Source organism: Eublepharis macularius, chromosome 5 (genome assembly GCF_028583425.1).
Source record: "Eublepharis macularius isolate TG4126 chromosome 5, MPM_Emac_v1.0, whole genome shotgun sequence".
Classification (NCBI taxonomy): Eukaryota; Metazoa; Chordata; class Lepidosauria; order Squamata; family Eublepharidae; genus Eublepharis; species Eublepharis macularius.
In genome coordinates this window covers 96524939-96549688 of record NC_072794.1, presented here as the reverse complement: position 1 = coordinate 96549688, position 24750 = coordinate 96524939, and the positions used below count along the sequence as shown (strand labels likewise).

Sequence of the window (24750 nt, the reverse complement as noted above, 5' to 3'; positions counted from 1 at the left end):
AATCCCATGTGTGCCTGCACAGACGAACTCGATGAACAATAGTTACAGGTATGTACAACCCTGTTTTCTTAATTCAATTTTGTTTGGGTTAAGTCCCCCCTCCTTCTGTTTGTCCTTTTTTGACTTTTGCTTTATAACATTTAATAGATCTTCCAGTTAAGAAAAATACTTTTGCCACTTTATGTTCCTGGTGCAGAAATCTGGGATTTTGTCCTCATGGTGGAGTGACTAGTATACAGCTCTACTTCACTGATTATTAGAAATCATTGCAAGCGAGGAGAAGGAACTTTCTAAAATCCCATATGCTTCCTATTTGCGCACCAAAGATTGTCCCCAAGATTTGGAGTTGCGTACTGAGGGCTGTATGGTCCTGTTAAGAATCACTGGTATAATGACATCCTGAGAAAAGTCATATAAAAAAATACTGGATGCTGCTCTGCATTAATTATCTCTAAACTATGGTATTGTATCCAGTTTTAGTGACCACTCCATTTTGAGGGAAATGGTAACCTGGAGATGACTAAGAGGACATTAAAAAAGTTACACAACTTTAATAACTGCTTCTATTGTACACCTTCCACGTGAAAGCCACTTGAGACTTTCTTCTGCATGATAGCTTCTATGTTCTTCATTTGTTATATGTACTGGCTGCTGCCAATAGTTGATAATCACGTTACCATGATTTGGGGTGGAATTGAACAAATTATATGGCAAGTTATGAGCCTGAAACAGCTTGCCATCTAAAGCAGCCACCGTGCAGAAGCAGATTTAACTGACCTTCATGCGACAAACCTGTTGTGAGAAATAGTCCCTGAAGAGGAAATCCTGGTGTGGCATTTAGTTGTTGAATGACCTGGCATTCTAAATGCTATCAGTTTTGGAAACATTCTCAAGACCTGAGTTCTCTTTGAAATGTACAAATGCCAGGAAGAAGCTACTGTTTTGCAATAATGTTCAAATATTTTAAAATGAATCTTTTGTAGAAAATTGGCGTATTTTTTTCATTTTGCTGATTCTGATTTTGTTGGTAAGCTCTAATAGATTCTAAAGCTCTGAAGATTCTAATAGGACTGTTCACTGTAAACCAGTGGCAATTTAATATGCAGTAGATTTGATATGTAAAAGATAATACACTGTCAACATACCAGTGGCATCTAGATCCTTATATTAAAATCCACCTACATGGGGTTTTAACTGCAGCATGCATTTTGTAACTGCACCTTAAATAGTTTTGATCCTGTGCATGAAGCATGAAGGTAGTGTTCGTTGTATGCTGATGGCATTTCTTCCCATAATCCTCAAACATAGGTTGGGCTAGAAATATAAAATGTCTTCCTTAATGTAGTAGATGCAATAGGAATATTCCTTATTCTGTTATACCAGTTTTTCTTTTGTGAGATCAAGTACAAAGAGGATAATTGTTCTCTTAGAAATCTTGCAAAGGATTCACTATATACTGGATTGCTGTCATTCCCTGCATCTAAGAACAGTACTCCAATGTGTTAATTCTTCCTTAGACAGCAGTCACAACATTGCCATCATAGGCAAGCAAACCTCCCAAAGCAGTTATGCTTAACCCATAATAACTCTGCATATTTAATGTAGTGCTATTTTGTTGATGATAATTTATGATACCAGACATTTTATTCCTCAAAGGCTGCATGTATAGTTATCTTCCATAACTTTGTGTTCACACACATTGAACTAACAGAAGCTGTTAAAACCATAGAGCTGAGATACTGAACTTTGCTTATCTGTTAAAGTTGAGTATAAAAGTACAAAACTTCTTTTTGTCTACAAACCAGCTACAACATAGTGTGGGAAGAAGCTTGCATTGACATTGTAGATTGAGTCATGCAGTCTGCACAGCTCATGCTGATCTCACATGGCCACTGTTTGTAGTTCAAATGGGCAGGAACCCAGTTTGAGCTGAAGACCCAAATGCAAATACTGGATGTGCATATGACGTACAAAGCTTTTGTTCAAATAAACCCTATCTGTATTTTCTCTTTAAAGAGAAGTTCATAACCTCACATTGCAAAACAATGTGTGTGTGTGGGGGGGGAGTAATTTCTCTTTAAAATATGCCTGTTTTGTTAATTTAACTTTATGGACTGTCTGGGTTACAATGTCCTGGACTTCCTGTGAAGTATATATTTGTGATCATCTAACTTGTATTTATTGTTGATAACTACTTTGTGGCAGACAATGTCATATTCAATAAATCATAGATCAAATGGATGTCAAATAATTGGAATCTTATTGCCTGTTCAGTTGACAAAAGCTGACTGAAATTTTTGCTATAGTCTTCTTAGTCAATGAAATATTTTGTGAGTTTAAGAAACCTGTCAGATTTTGTGGCATACCTAGTAGTATCTATTCATTAGATAATAAGAGTGCATCTGGCTGGCATTACAAGAGATTACTAAAATTTGTCCAAGTAAATTAAATGCATATAGAATAGAGAAGCTATAAATAATGTTCCATGTTTATTTTAAAATGCATTGTGGCCTGCAGGCCAGATCCTCAGCTACGTAATCTCTGTCACTCATAACTAGCCAAAAGCCATTTGGGGTGAATTGGAAGAGAATGTCTGAAGTAGACACTAATATTCATAAATTGCTGCATGCTATTGACCCAAAGCAGAATAAATTGCTACATCACCCATGATTTTAATCTAAGTAATATTGTTCATATCTTTCTCTAGGACAGATGGCCGTCGCTGGTCCTTGGCTTCCCTTCCTTCATCTGGATATGGAACAAACACTCCTAGTTCAACTGTTTCAGTAAGTTTTCACCATTCATTAGCTTTCATTCATTTTCATTCCATTGGTTAATGGACTCCACATTGTTTTAAATATCTGTAATAGCCATGAATGGTCCTCCATGCAAAACAATAAAAAAGATTTTAAAAAACAAATGGGGAGAGGGTAAAAAGGAAATTGGAGGAAAGGCGATGGTATAGTCCAGTCTTGTCAGATCTTGGAAGCAAAGCAGGGCTGGCACTTAGATGGGGGACCACCAAGGAAGACTCTGCAGAGGAAGGAAATAACGACCCTCTCTGCTTTTCTCTTGCCTTGAAAAGCTACTTGCTGGGTTGCCATAATTTGGTTGCAAACTTGGTGTCACATACATACATACAAAAAGAGAACAGCAATATTTGTGTTTGCACAGATGTCAAGGACTTCATCTCTCCTAGTACCTTAGGCCAAAAAGACAACATGTGTTGCAAGAGCCAGGAGACTAATGAAAGCGGCCACAGTGATAAGTGAGAGCAGCTTCCATATCCAGTGATCCCTTTACATGGATCTGATGGAGTCAGATCCCAGCCCCCACAATCTCTGAGACCACAGTGTAGCCACTCACCAATCTCTAGAGGGCCTTTGAGTTCTTATGGTTCTAAGTATGGTTCTCCATCAGGTAGGGAATCCTGGCCTTCTCCACCTTATGGTGCCTAGATGCCAGGGCCTTACCCCTTTCACTATCCATGAAGGCCTCCGTATCGGTGTGACATTTGCATCCATAGGGATCACAGTTGTCCCAAAGACCCACAGCAGCCCACCACGTGTTCTGAATATGACTTAGACTCTGGTTCCATTGCTAGCCGGCCAGTTCCACCTGAATGTGAACCTTTAGTTCCATCTGAGCACTCTGACTCTGAGGTAGATCTTGTTTCAGAATCATCCCCGGTGGATCCATTCTTTGATCTCCCTGAGCAGCCCCCCAGTGAGAACCTGCACCTCTACAGTAAGCAGCTTGTCAGAATGGCTAGATCTTTAATGATAGAGATCACCACCTCTACTCCATGATCAAAAGACCCAATTTTTAAAGTTATGAGTTCTACTACTTCAGGACCCATCACTTTTCCCATTATGGAGGTACTCTTAGATGTTACAGCTGATCCCTGGAATAATCCTGCCTCATTTCCTGCTTTTCTAAAGAAAATAAAGAGTCTATATCATACCAAACAGGACTCCTGTCCTTTTCTCCCACCACACCTCAAATTCCATTGTTGTGGAAGGTCTTCAAGGCAAGCAGTAGTGTTTCTGACACGCTGCTCCAGTGGACAGGGAAGGTCACAAACTGGATGCATATGGAAGAAAATTTTATTCCTCCTCTGCCTTATCGTTTAAGATCTCAAATTATCAATCTGTTATGGTGAGATATCAGTTATTTTTGTGGGAGAATATTGCCCCTTATTTGGAACTGCTTCCAGAGAACAAGCAGAAGTTGGTGAAGATCTTGCAGTTAGAGGGTTGCAAGCTATCCAAGCATCAGATTAGTTCTATCAAGCAGGTAGCTGATTGTACTGTGTGGAACCTTGCATTGGCCATTGCACTCTGTTGTTACTTGTGGCTTAGGTCCACAGTGCTCCTGAATGAAACAAGGCCCACATTGTTTCATTCAACTCCAAAACTGATGATACTTTGCACAGGATTTGGAAAAATAGGTTCACAGCTAGGACTTTGGGTGTAGCCCAACCTCACCCTTATTATAGATCCCTCTCATACGTCAGTTCTTACTCATATAAGGGCCAGCATTTCCAATCATACCCAGTGCATTCTATTTCTCGCCAGTACTAGGCACTGCACCATTCTGGTTCCAACCAGAATCGTAAGTGTTTTAGTCACCAGAGAGGGAAACAGTGTTCTCAATCCCCTCCCCCTCAGAATCCAGGGCCGTTTCAAGACGGCTTACCTGCCCCCGGAACGTCGTGCCATGTTGCAGGGAAAATGCGAAATATCGTGTTTTCTCGCGCGAGTTTTGCGCGACGTTGCCACCACACATCCTCCAACTCTCACTTCCGGTACTGTCTCGAGACAGTCTCGAGACAGTACCGGAAGCGAGAGTTGGAGACAGTCTCGAGACAGTACCGGAAGCGAGAGTTGGAGGATGTGTGGTGGCGATGCCGCTTTGGCAAGTCTTTGCTCCTATAAGGAGCAGCTGAGAAATCCCGACACAGAATTCCCATGGCTTAATTTGAGCTCTGTTCCAAGACTAAATTTCGAGGAAAATTGCCTTGCCTGGGGCAGTCAGGAAGGAAGTCCCTCATAAATTTGCTCAGGAAGATGTAACATCACGAAACGGGAACTGGAAATTTGCAAGCACAAGCCCGTCGGCTATATGCCCCTTGGCATCTTTATTTCCATCTTGGACTGTTGACCACCTACCTGCACACGCACCTCCAGTACCTCGCTCTTCGGTTATTGATTGGCTCAGTGTAGCTTACTTAACTTATAGAAAATGGACAGACAGACTTTGGATTTATTATTACATACATTTATTGTATTTATTAATTGACTGTATGTTAATTTGCACTTTGCACTATATAAATAGTTCATACACTATCATACAGTAATTGTTGTGTATTGCATCCTCGGTTTGGTGTTTGCTAGCGTATCTTGTATACCGGTGGACTTCCCTTTGTTGCTCTAATACATGCTTCAGGCAACCAAAAAGACGATCGTATATGTGGAAATCACCAGGTGACCAATACAGGAACCAAATAGACTACATAATTGTAAGCAGTAGATGGCAAAGCTCTATTCTTTCAGCTAAAACAAGACCAGGAGCTGATTGCGATACAGATCATGAGTTGTTAATATCAAAAATTAGAATAAAGCTGAAGAGAAACACTAAAAGAATCATAGTGCCAAAATACAATCTAAATTATATTCCTGAAGAATTTAAAGACCAGGTAAGGAACAGATTTGCAATACTAAGTATAATTGATCGTGAGCCAGAAGAATTATGGGCTGAAACTAGAGATATTATCAAGGAAGAATGTGCAAAGACTATCCCTGTAGCCAAAAGAAAGGAGAAGCCTAAATGGATGTCTGAGGAAACACTTAAAATTGCTAAAGATAGACAAGAAGCAAAAACAAAAGGCAACAGAAATAGGGTCAAAACTCTAAATGCAGCTTTTTAGCGACTTGCATGCAGAGACAAAGAAATCTATTATAATAACCAGTGCAAAGAAATAGAAGAGAACAACAAAAAAGGAAGAACAAGAGATTTGTTCCAAAAGATCTGAGAAATCAAAGGGAAATTCAAGCCACAGCTTGGGATGCTAAAAGATCACCATGGAAATACAGTATCTGATCAGGACAAAATAAAGGAAAGATGGAAACAATACACTGAGGAACTATACAAAAGAGATGGAAGCATGACAGATACTTTTGACGAAGAATCTTTTGATGAAGAACCAGAAATCCTAGAAAGTGAGGTAAAAACTGCACTCAAAGCAATTGAGAGAAACAAAGCTCCTGGAGTAGATGGAATACCAATAGAGCTATTTGAAGCCACAGAAATGGAGTCCATCAGAATCTTAACAAGAATATGTCAACAAATATGGAAAACAAAACAATGGCCCACCCACTAGAAATGCTCAGTCTACATTCCAATCCCCCAAAAAGGGGACGCCAAGGAGTGCAGTAACTATCAGACAATTGCGTTAATTTCCCATGCAAGCAAAGTGATGCTCAAAATTATATAGCAAAGACTCTTACCATATATGGAACAAGAAATGCCAGATGTTCAAGCTGGATTCAGAAAAAGAAGAGGGACCAGAGATCACATTGCAAATTTATGATGGCTAATGGAACATACCAGGGAATTTCAGAAGAAAATCAGCCTGTGTTTTATAGATTACAGCAAAGCTTTTGACTGTGTAGATCATGAAAAGCTATGGAGAGTCGTAAAAGAAATGGAGGTGCCACAACATCTGATTGTTTTGATGCTCAACTTGTACTCTGGACAAGAGGCTACTGTCAGGACAGAATATGGGGAAACAGAATGGTTTCCAATTGGCAAGGGTGTCAGACAAGGATGCATATTATCTCCCTACCTGTTCAACCTCTATGCAGAGTATATCATAAGGAAAGCTGGATTAGATCTAGAAGAAGGTGGAGTGAAAAATTGGTGGGAGGAACATTAACAATTTGAGATATGCAGATGACACCACATTACTAGCAGAAAATAGTGAAGACTTGAAACGACTACTGATAAAGGTTAAAGGGGAAAGCGCCAAAGCAGGATTACAACTGAACATCAAGAAGACAAAAGTAATGACTACCGAGGAACTACACAACTTTAAAGTTGACAATGAGGAAATTGAAGTTGTTCAAGATTTTCTATTCCTTGGCTCAAACATCAACCAACAGGGAGACTGCAATGAAGAAATCAGAAGATTGAGACTTGGAAGAGCAGCTGTGAGGGAGCCAGAGAAGATCCTTAAATATAAAGATGTCTCTCTAGGAACCAAGATCAAGATAATCCAAACTATGGTGTTCCCCATTGCCATGTATGGATGTGAAAGTTGGACGGTAAAGAAAGCTGACAGGAAAAAAATTGATTCATTTGAAATGTGGTGCTGGAGGAGAGTTTTGCAGATACCATGGACAGCCAAAAAGACAAATAAGTGTGTACTAGATCAAATCAAGCCTGAATTCTCCTTAGAAGCTAAAATGACAAGACTAAAGCTATCATACTTTGGTCACATCATGAGAAGACAAGATTCTCTGGAAAAGTCAATAATGCTAGGAAAAGTAGAAGGCAGCAGGAAAAGAGGAAGACCTAAAACGAGGTGGCTTGACTCAATAAAAGAAGCCACATCCTCCAGATTGCAGGATGTGAGCAAGTCTGATAAAGATAGGATGTTTTGGAGGTCTTTCATTCATAGGGTCACCATAGGTCGGAAATGACTTGACGGCACATAACACACACACACACACACACTCTGATGAGGGGAGCAAGATTGAGATCCCTGTACCAGACATAACAGTGACCAGAGATGCCTCACTCCAGGGATGGAGCGCTCATTATGGCCCGCATGGTCCCTTAGTGAGAAGGCTTCACATATGAACCTATTGGAGTTAGAAGCAATCTACTTCGCTCTCTTTTCTTTTCATTCCCTCCTGAAGAGGAGGTTCATTCAGATAGAAACAAACAACACAAGCATCATGTTTTATCTGAAGAAACGGGAGCACAGATTTATGGACACTATGCCGAAAGACCATGCATGTATAGAACTGGTGCATACAAAACATTGCTATGCTCAGAGCCATCCACATTCCAGGTGCCCTGATCATTATAGCCAACTCTCTTGGTCAATTACAATTAGTTCCTCATGACTGGAATCTGGACACTTCTCACGTGCTCTCAGTTTTTTGCCAGTGGGGCTCTCAAGGGACAGACCTCTTTGCCACTCGTCACAATACGAAATGCACTCAGTTTTATGTATTGTCGAAGGCTTTCACGGCCGGAGAATGATGGTTGTTGTGGGTTTTCCGGGCTGTATTGCCGTGGTCTTGGCATTGTAGTTCCTGACGTTTCGCCAGCAGCTGTGGCTGGCATCTTCAGAGGTGCACCTCTGAAGATGCCAGCCACAGCTGCTGGCGAAACCTCAGGAACTACAATGCCAAGACCACGGCAATACAGCCCGGAAAACCCACAACAACCATAGCACTCAGTTTTGTTTGTAGCGGATGAGGGACCCCCTATCTCTTGGAGGTGACTTCCAGATCAGTTGGCACAGCAAGTTCACTTATGCATTTCCTCCTCTTCCGCTAATTCTTAGAGTCCTCAGCAAAATGGCCTCAGAGGATGTCTCCTCAATTCTGGTGGCCCCCTTCTGGCCCTGTTAGCATTGATGCACCATGCTGATGAAGTTGTCAGAAGGGGTGTACATATGTTTTCCAGATGATCCCCAACTTCTGGCACGGGGCACCCATCTGCTTCCAAATGTTCCCGCTCTCCAACAGCAGCATAGTTTCTCCCTAGCCTTTTCTCCTGTCATTACCTCTAGTGCTTAAAAACACTCCAATAGAAAATCTTATAGTTTTAAATGGAATCGTCTTGCATGTTGGTGTGATCAGCGTAAAGTATTACCTACTGCCTGTCTCTTGACTCTTACCTCACCATCCAGGGGGGGTAAGTAAGCTCGCTAATCGCCCTTATGGGACTGCACTGGTGACCACTTGATGAACATTAGTTACAGGTAAGTGCAACCATGTTTTTCTTAAAGTGCACATTTGAGCATCAGAACACACCGTGGTTTACTGAAGTCTTAAGGGTTAGCCATTTTGGTGCTGAATGTTAGAGAAAGAAGAGCTAATAAGGACTGTAGCTTGTTTTTGTCATAAGCATAAGATTGTTTGCTTGACATCTAAATGTAGCTGTTATGTTCTGTTTTGATTTTGGTTGTTTTTAAAATGCCTAAGAAATCCTACATACTTACCAAAAAGTATGACTGTGTAATTCCAAAACATTAATAACTCTAAGCAGTTTTCTTTCATCTTGAAGTAAAAAGGTTGATCACACTTTTGTACTTTTGAACTTTTCTTGTATATATTTTGTTCTTAGTCATCATGCTCATCTCAGGAGAAGCTGCACCAATTGCCTTTTCAGCCAACAGCAGATGAACTTCATTTCCTGACAAAGCATTTCAGCACAGAGAGCATCACTGATGAGGAAGGACGACAGTCTCCAGCCATGCGCCCCCGATCTCGCAGCCTCAGGTGAACTTTATACCTTGCCCTTGGTATGCAAGGTCCCTTTTACTTGCTTATTGTAATATACTAACAAGAAAATTTGCTTACTCAATTATTTGCTTCAATGCAATAACTGAAGTAGCATTGTGTGAAGTGAGTGGCAGAGCTATACAGCTCTTCCCTGCTAGAATCTTGAAACTTCTCCAGCATCCATACTGTATTTTTTTATTAGAAGAATATGGATAGTTCTTTGTGAACTTGAGGGTGCAATATAAAAATGTTCTTCATCCTTAAGAGTCTCTCCACCACGAAGTAACCTTTTGACCAGTACTGGGTAAACAAAAATGTCATGATATTTTCCCTAGTGATGGGAAAACTTATTTGCCTTCTGAAAACATATTTGAATTGCCACAAAAAATATTACTGATTGCTAAGATGACCCCTTGCTTTTTACTGAGCATTCTACATTTATTTACAATATAACATGAAATTCTGCACATAAACAGAATTTGTTTTTTGTTTATATCTAATTTTGTTGCAGTCATTGACCTGCCCTTAGTTAATAATTTTAAGCCTTTAAGGGAACTGTGTGAAAATTCATGGAAGCTCCTGTGGCTGGGGGAGGAAACGCTATACATCCCAGGAATTGTCTGACAGTAGGCTTACTAGCCCTGCCCCCAGGGCGGGGGAAACTTCTCACCTGCCATCTCCTGTTCCCACTCATCTGTATGGCAGGGGAGGGAGGCACTGGATGGAGAAGCATGCATGCTTCCCCATCACACTGGAAAATAACATCATTTTCCAGCATGATGGCAGGAGCTGTGGGTTGTGCTGAAGTCCAATTCATTAAAAATTAATAACAGTAGTCCATAGGAGAGCTTTCAATATTGCACAGTCAGTCACATTCACTGTGTTTCAATCTAGAAATTATGGGATTGTGGGGGAGGCAGTACAGAAAAGGAGCTTCCCTTCAGCTAGCTGAATTTAGGGGCAATTTGGACAGTTCTCTGCCAGCCTCAGACTATGCCGAAAAGGAGCCAGTTACAGTAATATTCCCCCCCCCCCACCTCCAGCACAGGGATAAAATTAGTCATAGGTAAATAAAACATTAATTTTCTTGTTCTGTCTTATTGATAAGCTGAACTTAATGTAATGGAAAGGACTGAAGAAGGTCATAGATTCAGAGGAGTTAGCTGCGTTAGTATGTAATAGCAAAATAGTAAAGAGTCCAGTAACACTTTTAAGACTGACCAACTTTATTATAGCAACTTTATTGTTGATATAATTGTGTATCAGTATTGGTTTTTATACTATTTATAATGTTTTATTGTATTTTAATAATATATTTGTTGGAAGCTGCCCTGAGCCTGCTTGCGGGAAGGGCGGGGTATAAGTCAAATAAAATAAATAAATAAGCTTTTGAGAGCCACAGCTCTCTTCATCAGATGTATCATCTGACAAAGAGAGCTGTGAGCTCTCGAAAGCTTATGCTACAATAAGAGAAGAGAGCTGTGGCTCTCGAAAGCTTATGGTACAATAAAGTTGGTTAGTCTTAAAGGTGCTACTGGACTCAGTAGAGTCCAGTAATTGATTTTTAGTAATTTGACTGAAGAAGGGTATGTGATGTGCCTCATTGTATTCCTCCCACTCCCACTTTCCATATTTATTTCCTTCCCTGTCTTGAGTCCTTGCATGAAATGAGGTGCTTCAAGCTAAGCATGACCCAGGATTAAGAGGCTATGTCTTGTCTGGTAGCTGCATAGTAGTTTGCCAGCACACAATTTCCCTGTTCTCTCATCTGTACCCAGATGCACCTTTACCTTACCCACTTAGCTTAAAAGTGAAGATAAGTTACATTAATTCACTTGGAATCAATACAGAGAGTATGGGGTGGGGGGACGATTCTGGGGCAAACTGTTCAGAAGCTAGCCAGGACAGTATTAGTGTATTACTCCCAAGTGTACAGAGGAGGATAGTAGCACCAGCAGCTGAAGGAGCTTGGGAAGAGAGGAGAGTTTGTAGAGTACTGGGATTGATTATAAGATGCTGGCCAGTTGTGTAACTCAGTGGGCAGAAAGCTGCTGTATCTGTTCATTAGAAAGCAATTTTAATACAAAGTAGACAACTGTCTCCAACCAGGGTCCCCAGCATGGTGTTGGTGGGTACTGCAATGCTCAATGACACTTTTCTTGCTCTTACCAAGTGTTTTTAGAAAGTGGGCATGGCCAGGTGAGGCTTTGCCCAGGAAGGCTTCTAATTGACCATTGGAAATCTGATTGGTTGTGTAGATTTTTTTAAAAAATTGCTTCAGCAGCTGCCACTGTGTGACCAAAGGTAAGTTTGGGTATGCAGGAAAATATTTTAAAACAATATGTTTGTTTTAAAAGACATCCTGTTAAATAGAACTTATTCCTGAAAGTGTTGAAAAATTAATATTAGAGTTATAACGCACTCCCTGACATTTTGTGGTTGGCTCTGCCTCCTGTGATAGCCATTTTGTGGTTGCATCTGCTGTTCTGTGTCAGAAGAATTCCAAAGTTCCGGTTCATAATGAAGAAGTAACATATTACAACATATTAAACATACAACAGGGTAAAAAGATTCTGTAAGAAATACAGCTCAAATTTGCTGCAGTTAGTCATGCGTTTGCGATTTCTATCAGCATTACTTCATCCTGTCTTTGGGGCTACTTAACCCTAGAATGAGTCACAGCATTACACAGCAGCTTCTGCAGTTGAAACAAGAAGAAACTGTACAGATTGTATACTGAAGCTGTAACATCTGTTAAGATTTTTTTCCCTCAAGCAGAGGTATTATTCCTAATGATCTTTACTAAGGGACCCAATAAAATGTTCTTCATGGCCCATGATCCAGGTTTTATATCTATTGATCTCATAGTGGTCTCCCTGTATACTATCTCCCACCATTTTGGAGATGTTGCATGTAACCAGTAAGAAAGTTTTAATCACAGTAGACAAAAAATGTCATTGGTAACTTGTTTTTTTCCAGATGTTAAGAAGCAAAGAGTTTCTGTGGAAAATCTGCTTCAAAGCAGTTTTGTGTTAACTGCAAGTAATATTAAATGTGTGTTCATATGAGCAGTTCAGGGCAAGTATGACAATCACTTTATACAAAATTGGTTGCTTTTATTTTTAGTCTAGATTACAGCTTGCAAGTGATGCTTGTCAGAATTCACTACAAATAGTAATGGTGTATTTTCTTGTAGTGAGGTATTTAGGTGACCTGTTGACCATTTAAATAGGGTGAAATCCAGGCCGGGGGGGGGGGGAGCCTGGCCACACACAGCTTGTTTTGATTAATTGGTGACAGTTTGCACACCCACACACAGAATAAAGATTTAAATTTAGAAATCTTAGTATTTTGTCATTCTACAAAATACCCAAGGCAGCTTGCAGGAACAGTCATGCCGAGTTCTTTATAGCTGGTATAAACGGAGATTCCTTACTGCTAGTTTCTGATCATAGAATCATAGGGTTGGAAGATACCTCCAGGGTAATCTAGTCCAATCCCCTGAACAATGCAGGAAATTCACAATTACGCCCCCCCCCACACACAAACACACCTCTAGGGACCCTTGCTCCATACCCTCCCTCTCATGATCTTCCTAGGTTCACAGAATCAGCATTGCTGTCAGATGGCCATCGAGCCTCTGCTTAAAAACCTCCAAAGAAGGAGAGCCCACCATCTCTCGAGGAAGCCTGTCCCACTGACGGATCGCTCTATCAGGAAGTTCTTCCTGATGTTTATCCAAAAACTCTTCTGATTTAATTTCAACCTATCGTTGTGGTTCGACCTTTTGGGGCAATGGAAAACAACTCCACACCATCCTCTAAATGACAGGCCTTCAAGTACTTGAAGATGGTTATCATATTATCTCTTAGTCATATCCTCTCCAGACTAAATATACCAAGCTCCTTCAACCTTTCCTCATAGGACTTGGTCTCTAGACCCCTCACCATCTTCGTTGCCCTCCTCTGGAGATGTTCCAGTTTGTCTGTATCCTTCTTAAATTATGATACCTGAAACTGAACACAGTACTCTAGGCGAGGTCTAACCAGAATGGAGTGAAGCAGTGCCATCACTTTGCATGATCTGAACATTATATTTCTGTTGATACAGCCCAAAATCTCATTTGCCTTTTTAGCTACCACATCACACTGCTGACTTGCATGTTCAGGTTATGGTCTACTAAGACCCCTAGATCGTTTTTGCACATACTATTACTAAGACAAGTCTTCCCCATCCTGTCATTATCCATTTGATTTTTCCTACCAAAATGCAGAACTTTATATTTATCTCTGTTGAAATTCATTTTATTTATTTTAGCCCAGTTTTCCAGTCTGTCAAGATCATCCTTCCTGTATCCTGACTCTGTCTTCTACAGTATTTGCTATCCCTCCCAATTTAATATAATCTGCAAATGTAATAAGCTTTCTCTCTATTCCTTCATCCAATTCATTCGTAAAAATGTTGAAGTGAACAGGTCCCAGGACTGATCCCTGAGGCACTTGTCACTCTTCTCCAAGAGGATAAGGAACCATTAACAAGCATACTTTGGGTGGGGACTGTCAACTAGTTACAGATCCACCTAACAGTAATAGGATCCAAAACACATTTTACCAACTTGTCAACAAGGATATTATGTGGAACCTCATCAAAAGTCTTTCTGAAATGGAGATAAAGTTTGTCTGCAGCATTCCCCTGATGCAGCAAGGTAGTAACGTTCTTTAAAAGAGATAAGATTACAACTTGCAATTCCACAACCCCTTCCCAATTTCAGGTTCATCAGATCTCACTAGCAGGGTATGCAAAATCTCAGGAGTAAATACACAGAGTTCATTCCTGTACCATGCCCAAGACAGTTCAATTAAGTTACTTTATATTCTGTGTATTTTGGTATCTAAATATATGACAACTCTTAAATACTGACAGTGCAATATAATTAAACAAATGTCAGTGTTGTTCATTGGTTCCTAATCTGTCCTTTCATCTTAGCTGAAAACCCAGTTATTGTCCATCCTTCCCCCTAGCTGGTTTCAGTGAAGTTGTTGTGTTGTGCACATCAGTTGCACACTTGTTTATATACACATGATTGAGAGAGAAAAAAACCCACTAATAACATTTGATGTATACATATAAATTGGTATTTTCTGTTAAAAGTATTAGCTATTTCTGGGATCTACAATGACACTGAACTCTTAAAAACAACAAATTTGCCTAAGATAGCAAAGGGAAAAAATTGATACACCTGGAAACATGGGGGATATGCCACAACCGCTTGTGCATTTATACACATATTAATGTGTGATTATATTATTGTAGTTGCTATGGTAGTGGGGTATACATCCATGTTGCTGTTATTTCCAATAGAATTTAATTTTTTTACTTTGTTCCAGTCCTGGCCGTTCTCCTGTGTCCTTTGATAGTGAAATAGTAATGATGAACCATGTATATAAAGAAAGATTTCCAAAGGTAAGAACAAGTATTTCGAAACTATCTAGTGGAACGCTAAAATGCAAGACTGTTAACATGTAATTCAGATATTCTGTGGCTTGGTTCAAAATGGCATGAAATATTGGTTTAATTATACTAACTATAGTAAGTTACTAGAACATAGGCTGCCCCACTAAGTATAGTTAGGGTACCTCAAACCAGCATCTGAAAATATGTTTTGAAGTTGTTTTAATCTTAACTGTGTTCATCTTAACAATGGCTTTGCTTGATGTATCAGTCCAAACATCCTGGTTTGTTCTGTCATGTCCCTTTATGTGCTTCCTAAACAACAGAGGTGCCTGGCCAGAGCTGTTTGCAATTGAAACATATCTTGTGTTTCTCTTCTTCTCATTAGCATTATCCCTAACCCTACCCTGGGCTTCTAGTCTGCCTGGCAACAGCCAGTGGTCCACTTCCTGAGAAGTGTCTTGTTTCTCCCTCCATCTCTGTCATCTTAAAGGATCAGGAACACCAATACAGTCTTTTCATACATGGCAGGGGAAAGTGCCAACGAATACTTGGCTTTTTCATTTGCTTGTACTCTGGAAATAAAAGCATCCTATGTACACTTTTCACAGAGATAGATCAAGATGGGTAGCTGTGTTAGTCGGTAGCAGTGGAAGAGAGCAAGAGTTCAGTATCACCTATAAGATTAACAAAATTTGTGGTAGGGTGAGCTTTCGTGAGCCACAGCTCACTTGCTCTTTTCTACTTTTCACAGAGAGAATGGATTTGGAATTTTGCAAGGCAGGCTAGAAGGACAGCAAATATCGCCATCACATATTTATTTATATTTATTTATTTAAAACATTTATATGCCTTTCCACCCAAATTAGGGTCCTCGAGGTAGTGAACAAAAATATATAAATATTTAAAATATTAAACTTAACATTTAAAATGTATATATAAATACAAAAAAAACCAATATAAACCAGGGAGCTGTAGGTAGGTAGCCATGCTGGTTTGCAGTAAAATAGCAGGATTTGAGTCCAGTGGTACCTTAAAGCCATCGAGATTTTCAGGGTATAAACTTTCTCAAGAGTCAAAGCTCCGTTCTTCAGATACTGAATCTGAAGCAGGGAGCTTAGATGCTCGAAAGCTTATACCCTGAAAATCTTGTTGGTCTCTGAGGTGCCACTGGACTCAAATCTTACAAAACAGGGAAGAGACCAATACAAATTTACTGGGGATACACCAAATGAAACAAAAATGTCTTCACCTGCTGGGAGAAGACAATGACAGATGGAGGCAGGCGAATCTCCCTAGGGAGGGAGTTCCAGAGTTTTGCCACTATGTGTAAGAAGGCCTTTTCTGGGGTTGCCACCATTCTAGCCTCAGATGGTGGGGGCACCCAAAACAAGGCCTCCAAATTGCCTGCCTGTTCAATACTCCTTCAGTGCTTGTTGCTTCTCTGTACTTCGCAGGGTGGGATAAGGTTGCCAGCAGGGGTGTGCAATTCGGGTTTCTTTTTTTAAAAAAAAATTATTGGGTAGGTCCACATAATTATTACATATAAATTCAACTTCATTTTTTTCTCTCTATAATAATTACTTTACAATTACCAATTAATGTATACATTCCCCACCCTCCCTCCCTCCCTTTCCCTTGACTCCCAACAGCACTAAAACCCTTTTAATTCTTGAAATATTCCTTCTATTCTATTATTTCTCCTTATTTTCAAAGGTAAAGTTCATACATATAACTTACCCCATTGTTTTACACACATCAATAGTTATCTATAGACCACAATTGACCTTTTACATCCCATTTATTTTCCAAATATTCTTTAAGTTTTTCCCAATCCCTTAAAAATTCATTTGAACTTTGTTCCCTCAGTTTTCTGGTCAACTTATCCATTTCCACCACATATAACAGTTTTTGTATCCATTCTTCAACTTCTGGTATCTCCTCTTGCTTCCAGTATTGCGCATATAGTAGTCTAGCTGCTACAATCATATACCATAATAATGTTCTATCCGCTACATTTACATTTTCCATATTAAGTCCTAACAAAAACATTTCAGGATTTTTTGGCAAATTACTCTTCATAATTTTCAGCATTTTTGTGTACATCTTAGACCAAAATTGTTTTGCCTTATCACAAGTCCACCACATATGGTAGAAAGAGCCTTCATGTTGTTTACATTTCCAACATTTGTTTGACATTGCATTACTCATATTTGCTAGTTTTTTCGGTGTCAAGTACCATCTATACATCATCTTATATCCATTTTCTTTTAAATTCACACACGTAGATATTTTCATAGCATTTTTCCACGGGTATTCCCATGCCTCCGTTGTAATCTCTTTATTAAAATTTAAAACCCATTTCAGCATTTGAGTCTTGACCACTTCATCTTCCATATACCATTTCAATAACAATTTATAACATTTAGAGATTATCTTTGTTCCCTCTCCTAACAGAAGTTCTTCTAGTTCTGCATTTCTAGTTCTAAAACCAACTCTCCTTTTGTCTGATTCAAATAAGTCTTTGATTTGTCGATATTGTAACCATCCATATTTAAAAGATAAATCATCTTCTTTCTTCATTTTAACTGTATCTCCTTCTATCAACAATAAGTCCTTGTATTTTATCCAGTCTTCACCTTGATAGTCTGTATGTGGTTTTATCACCTCTGCCGGAATAATCCATAGTGGTCTTTTCTCCTCTACATATTTTTTATATTTTTGCCAGACCGAGAAAACATTTTTCCTTACGTAATAATGCTGAAACATACCGTCCTTTTTATATTTATCATACCATAAATATGCATGCCACCCAAAAAGATTATTATGGCCCTCTAAAGTTAACAACTTACGGTTAGATAAGTTTACCCAATCTCTTAACCATGTCAAACATATCGCTTCATGGTATAGTCTCAAATTTGGTAATGGTAAGCCCCCTCTTTCTTTCACATCACACCACACTTTCATCTTAACTCTTGGCTTTTTCCCTGCCCACACAAAATTTAATAGTTTCCTTTGCCACTTACCAAATTGCTTTTTCTCTTTGACAATTGGAATTGTTTGTAATAAAAACATCACTCTTGGCAATACATTCATTTTCACCGCTGATATATGACCCAACAATGACAGATTCAGTTTGTTCCATTTTCTTTTTCCAACTGTATCCACAATTTTTCATAATTATTCTTGAATAGATCTATGTTTTTCATTGTCAATTCTATTCCCAGATATTTTGTTTTTTGGACCACTTCACACTCTGTGAGATTCATTAGCTCAACCTGTTTCCCTTTCGTCAATATTTTTACAGAGCAATTTAGATTTTAATTCGTTAATATGAAAACCTGCCAAATCTCCAAATTCCTTAATTTTGTTCACTTGTTGAACAAGTGCAATTCGGGTTTCTGGTTAGGGATAAATACCAGAATCAGACCCGATTTGTAAAGATTCAGGGTTTCCAAATTGGGCCCGAATCAAAGCTTTGTGAAGCGATTTGGGTCGCTTCAGAAAGCTTCAGGGTATTTAAACCCTGCCACCGCAGGCTGGGTGGAGGGTATGGGGTGGAGCCTAGGGAAGGGGTGGGCATTGGCCCAGGGAAGCCCTGGAGCAAGAGTTTAAAGTGCCCCCTGTGCCACTTGCAAGCAGCGTGGGTGGTGTTTTAAGTTTGCGCCCTTGCTCCAGGGCTTCCCTGGGCCAATGCCCACCCCTCCCCTAGGCTGCAACCCATACATTCCACCCAGCCTGCGGTGGCAGCCCCCTAGCCAAATCAGCCATCTTTTGAGGGCCTTTTACTGTTCACCTCCTGTCCTCCACCCAATGGGTCTGGCCACGCAAGGTGGGGCTGGTGGGGTTGAAGCGGACGCCGAGATGTCCCTGCCTCCTGGGTTTCTGTCATCTCGACGGCGGTGGCTCCTGCCTATAGCTGCTTCCCTCATTCCAGGACTGGCTCATCTCCCTGGGCTCACCCCAGCCAGTGCCTCTGCAGGCTGCGTCTGCGGCATCTGGGGGCTTCCCCAGCTGACACTCTGGCCACGAGGCGTTGTGCCAGCTCGGCAAGCTGTTCCGCTGGCATGACCATCACTCCTGTGGTGCCAGCTGTTCCTCTGAGCCTCTGCATATTTAATGTCATCACAGTTCTGTGCACTTCAGCTCCTTAAATAAGAACCTTGTCATCTAAAATGGATATTAACCTACAGAGAATGAACTCTAATCATATAACCATCTCTATCTCTGCTTAAAATATCATTGTGCTCCATAAAAATCAGAAAGAAACTGACATCTTTTATGTTTACAGAAGTCTAAGCTACCTTCTTTGGAAATCTTGTTGGTCTCTAAGGTGCCACTGAATTCAAATCCTGTTGTAACATCCTGATCTGTGTATGATAGGACCAGGTGTCATCATATTGAATGAGTTTCCCTGTAGCTATTGTTTCACTTTGCTATGCTGGTTCTTGTCAGTTTCCTACTATATCATTGAACTAGCAAGTGTAAAAAAGTATTTGTAATCTTTGGTATGCGTTCATGGTCTTATTTACTTGATTGGCTCTCCTGATGTTAAAATGTTTACTTTAAAACGGGTGAGGAGCTGTTAATTCGATTAAAACGGTGATACTGGGTTTTTTAACCTTTTCCCGATGTTCTTTTCCCAATCAAAATATGCCCCCCCCCCCCCGCTTCTCTTACCTCAACAAAGATTTAGACTGAAAGAATGGGAAAGGGTGGAAATACCTTTTCTCCCTGAGGACCAATGCACAAATCAAATTTAGAACCTCTCAAAGCTGTTTAAAGTACAAATTTTACCATCAGGTGATCCAATGACAAATCTCCCACATAAGGTATAGTTTGTTCCTTGGATACAGATTTGCATTCTGTATTAATTATACATAGGAGCTCCGTGGCACAGAGTGGTAAGCTGCAGTACTGCAGCCCAAGCTCTGTTCACGACCTGAGTTCAATCTTGGCGGAAGCTGGGTTCAGCTAGCCAGCTAAGGGTTGACTCAGCCTTCCATCCTTCCGAGGTTGGTAAAATACGTACCCAGTTTCTCAGGGTAAAGTGTAGATGACTAGGGGTGTGCAGCAAAAAAAGATTCAGTTTTCCCAAAAAGAGTCGGAATTAAGCAATTTCCGAATTGGCAAGCCGCTTCGGAAATTGCTTATCGGCCTGCTTTGACATGCTCTGTAAAGATTCGGAGCACATGGAAGCTTCCTGCCCCGACAGGTTCCTCTTTACCCAAAGCCGGGAAGAGGAGGGAATTCCCCCATCTCCCTGGCAATGGGTCAGTGAGCGGTGGCGGTGTGGCAACTTTAAACTTGCCCTGCCGCTGCTGCCTCATCTTCACCAGATGCTGGGGAGACGGGGGAAATCCCCCAGTCTAGCCGGCATCAGATGAATGAACAGCGGCGCAGAAGTTTAAACTTGCTGTGGCCCCGCTGCCTCCAATGGAGGGAAGACAGGGAAATTACTCCATCTCCCCTTCATTGGGAGAAGGAAAAAGCAGCGGCCCAGCAAGCTGGAACTTGCTGGGCCTGCTGCCTCTTTCACCCAAGGCGAGATGGGGGAATTTCCCAGTCTCCCCTCCATTGGGTGAAAGAGGCAGCAGCGCCCAGCAAGTTTCAGCTTACTGGGCCGCTGCTTTTTCCTTCACCTGATGGAGGGGAGACGGGGAAAGTTTCGGCTTGCTGAAAGTTTCAGCTTGCTGGGTCACTGTTTTCTCCTTCACCCGATGGAGGGGAGATGGGGAAATTTCCCCGTCTCCCCTCCATTGGAAGAAAGAGTTGCAGCACAGCAAGTTTCAGCTTGCTGGGTCGCTGTTTTCTCCTTCATCCTATGGAGGGGAGACGGGGAATTCCCCCATCTCCATCTCCCCTCCATCTGGTGAAAGAGGCAGCGGAGCCCAGCAAGTTTAAACTTGCCGCGCTGCAACTCATTCACTCGATGGACGGGAGACAGGGAAATTTCCCCATCTCCCCTCCATCTGATGAAAGAGCTGCAGCGCAGCAAGTTTCAGCTTGCTGAGTCACTGCTTTCTCCTTCACTCGATGGAGGGGAGACGGGAAATTTCCTCGTGTCCCCTCCATCGGATGAAAGAGTTGCATGTTTGTTAAAACATCAAGGTTTTCATCTCTTCCACGTATTGCCCGTTATGCTGTTGTTTAATTTGGTTATTTGTAGTTTTGGAAAAAGTTATATAAAAATGCAAAATAAAAAGTTTAAAAAAAACATTCAGGGATTTTGGCAATGAAGAACGAAGATCATAAGTTCAGTTTAAGTTCATATGCATATGTCTTGATAGCAAAATGCCAGTATCAATTGTTTTAACACTTTTTAGGCCACGGCCCAGATGGAGGAACGGCTGACTGAGTTTATTATATCTAATGCACCAGAGAATGTGCTGCAACTAGCTGATGGGGTCCTAAGCTTTATTCATCATCAAGTTATTGAGTTGGCCAGAGACTGTCTGGATAAATCACGTGAAGGACTAATTACTTCTCGGTACTTTTATGAGTTGCAGGAAAACCTTGAAAAACTCCTACAAGATGTAAGTACTCCAGCAGGGATAATAACTTCTACCTTAGATATCATGATATAATGTGTTAAACAGTATGGAAACCAGTATAATTCAGTATGGGTTGGAAAAGAATAGAAGGTGATCCAGTTTAGTCTGTCTTATTACAAGCTGGAAATATTCACAAGTCAGTCCCCACATAATCCATACCACAGTGTGCTGAGAGTAGGAGTAAACAAGATGTATCACACAGGTGAAAACAGAGTAGAGAACTCCAGTTTAAGCTCTATTCAAGCAAGTGAGCCAATCCACATCTGAGGAAGAAAATATTTCTGCATCCCAAATAATGGGGTGATTATTTATACTCTGTGCGTTAAATGGAATCAGTCAACTGGAATATAAGTTTACCTGATATTCCATCTTTAATTGTGCATTGGCATAGCTGGAGTGGGGGAGAGGGGTGGCAAACAGTAAGAAGTCCAAGGTTTTATGAAAGAAGAATTTTTTCTCAGCATATTCATTCCCCCTGCCCCATATAATATTTGAGATGCTTTTGTTTCCACAGCAGCCCCAAGAACACTTTTCCGTAGAATTTCATAGCTCCAAGTTGATCAATTACTGTTCATTAGATTTTGTGTTCACAGTTGTCTTCAATCTTAATAGTTGTAGATGGGTAGCCATGTTGGTCTGCAGTAAAACAGCAGGATTTTAGTCTCGTGGCACCTTAGGGATCAATAAGATTTTCAGGATGTAAGCTTTCTAGAATCAGAACTCCCTTCTTAAGATATGAGCCACCTGTGTCTGAAGAAGAGAGTTCTGACTTTTGAAAGCTTGTATCATGAAAATCTTGTTGGTCTCTAAGGTGCCATTGGATTCAAAACCTTAATAGTGTTTCCCTCTACCATTACTGCTGCACCTTCTGAATGTATTAAATAACATTTCTCCCCTAAAAAAATTATGTCTTTTGATGTCAATTTTTTTAAAGATGAAGTTTGAATTTTGGGCACTCTCCAAATTCTTATCACCCTTAGGTGAGGGAGGCTGTATCTTTAAAGCTAGGAAGAGGGGCCCATGGCACAAAAAAAGAGCACTTGATGCAGTTCAGTTCCTAGCATTTCAGGTAGTAGGTCTTGCCAAAGAAAGACCCTTTTTTGTTGATGAGCAGGGCTTTTTTTCAGCGGGAACGCGGTGGAACGGAGTTCTGGCACCTCTTAAAAATGGTCACATGGCCGGTGGCCCCACCCCCTGATCTCCAGACAGACGGGAGTTTAGATTGCCCTTGTGCGGAGGGCAATCTAAACTCCCCTCTGTCTGGAAATCAGGGGGCGGGGCCCCTGGCCATGTGACCATTTTTGCCGAGGGCAATTTAAACTTTAAAAAACTCCCCCCTTGTTCCAGCTGACCCAAAGTGACGTCATTGTGCGGTCTTGAGTTCCACCACTGAGTTCCACCACCTCTTTTCCCAGAAAAAAGCCCTGTTGATGAGTTGTTCAGCCAAAGCATATAATAATGATCTTGAAAGATCAGTGGTCTGGCATAAAAGCGCTCCGTATATTTGTAGTCTTAAATGAAATGCAAAAAGCAGGATACTTTATTCTGAATATTTTTAGGACCTGACCTGTCTGTCTCAACTGGGAATGTTGTGTTAAATGCACACTGATTGGTAGAGTAGTGTATGTCAGAGAATATTCTTTCTCAAATCCTCTGTTTCAGTATGTGTAACAAGGTCTAGAGGTTGAATAGAGGAGCTAGTGGTACTTAATTGTTTTTCTAAAGTGGCTTCATCTCACCACCTCCATAAATGAAGTTGCAAAGATTAATTAGTGGGAGTGAAGATAGTAGGAGATAACTGCTAATGTACTAAAAAGATAGGACAAAGAACATTCATAAAGTTAAGATGTTGATGAAGGAAAGGAAAATGCTTCTTTTTTCTGCACTCTTTCTTCTTTGCTCTAAAGAAAAACAAAACTCTGACCTCCAAACTCTATGTAGTTTCCCTTCTTTATAGCTTGTCCTGTATTATGACTGGAAATGTCTCATATTCCTTATAACAAAGGGTATGTATCAATTGGGGTTCAGTCTAGAAACAGTTGTAGTTTCATTAAATCCAAATGAGCATAAAAGGGATATGTAATTTAGGACCTTTAGAATATAAATATGATCCAGCTGCAGTTAAGTAGTCTTAATTCCCATTTATTTCAGTGGGAGAGTTAAGCATATGCTGAAAATCCCTGCTATTGATTTCAGTTGTAGCTAGGAAGTAGAAGCACTTAACTGTTAGTGGCTAACTTGTATCCTGTGTTTCTAAAAACTTCTAAACAGTTTGTGACACATACAATCCTTTTCTGAGTTAGTTTGAATCTCTACTACTAATAAGAATATACTGATTGTATTATATCCATAATTATCAGATTTTTCCTGAAATATACAAAAATATAAAATCACTTCATTTTCTTTTATTTGAATTGACTCAAGCAAAAAACACTACACACACACACACACACACACATCATATGAATATTTTTAATAGAACAAAATAGAAATGAAGGAATTGGACAATAATCAGCACATTGAATTACCTAGATAGCATATAATGCATATATTTGTTTGGTATATAAAATGTATATTAAATTTTCATTTCAAGTAGATGTTTCTGTATGTCAAGGGTCCTCAACCTTTTGGCACACGGGAGCCACGTTAGAGTGCTCAATGCCTAAAGAGGGCCACAGCTTTAATCAAAATGTAACAAAATTATTAATCTACCTATTTAGATCAACAGTAAACATTCAGAGGTCAATGAAGAAATGTTAACTTGAATGCAATCTGTTTTGGAACAATATTTTACTGTCGAATCCTTTTATCTAGCTACACATGCTTACCTAGTCAGTTTAATTTTTGTGGCTGTTTTCTGTTAGCCAAGGCATTAATGTCCAAGTCAAGGTTTGTGACAGACACCCTTAAAATGTCATATAAATGTTCATCTGTAAGCCCTGAGCTACACTTGGATTTCACAGTTTTCATCTTGGAAAAAGTTTGTTCACAGATGTATGTGGTGCGAAAGACAGCAGATATCTTTAGGTTGATAAATCTATCTGGTAGGCCACAATAGAAATTGAACAGACTATTTTCTTTGTAATTTTCTCTGATATGATCACCGGCTGGCAAATCAATTAGTTCCATCTGAAAAAAAGTTATTTGCATCTTCTGGTGCTACTTCAAATGGATTTTGAAACATTCTTATTTCCTTTCTGTGCTTATGACAATCAGTGAATTGG

The 24750-nt window shown here is 40.2% G+C and overlaps 1 protein-coding gene across 1 annotated transcript in view; it reads left to right on the top strand.

The window, feature by feature from the left end:
- MAST2 (microtubule associated serine/threonine kinase 2) overlaps nt 1–24750 on the top strand; it is a 422441-nt gene that overhangs the window by 290089 nt on the left and 107602 nt on the right. Inside the window, exons 8-11 of the mRNA XM_054979860.1 lie at nt 2708–2786; nt 9364–9518; nt 14909–14984; nt 21299–21508. Coding sequence (XP_054835835.1) covers nt 2708–2786; nt 9364–9518; nt 14909–14984; nt 21299–21508 — 520 coding nt within the window. The remainder of the gene's footprint in view (nt 1–2707; nt 2787–9363; nt 9519–14908; nt 14985–21298; nt 21509–24750) is intronic.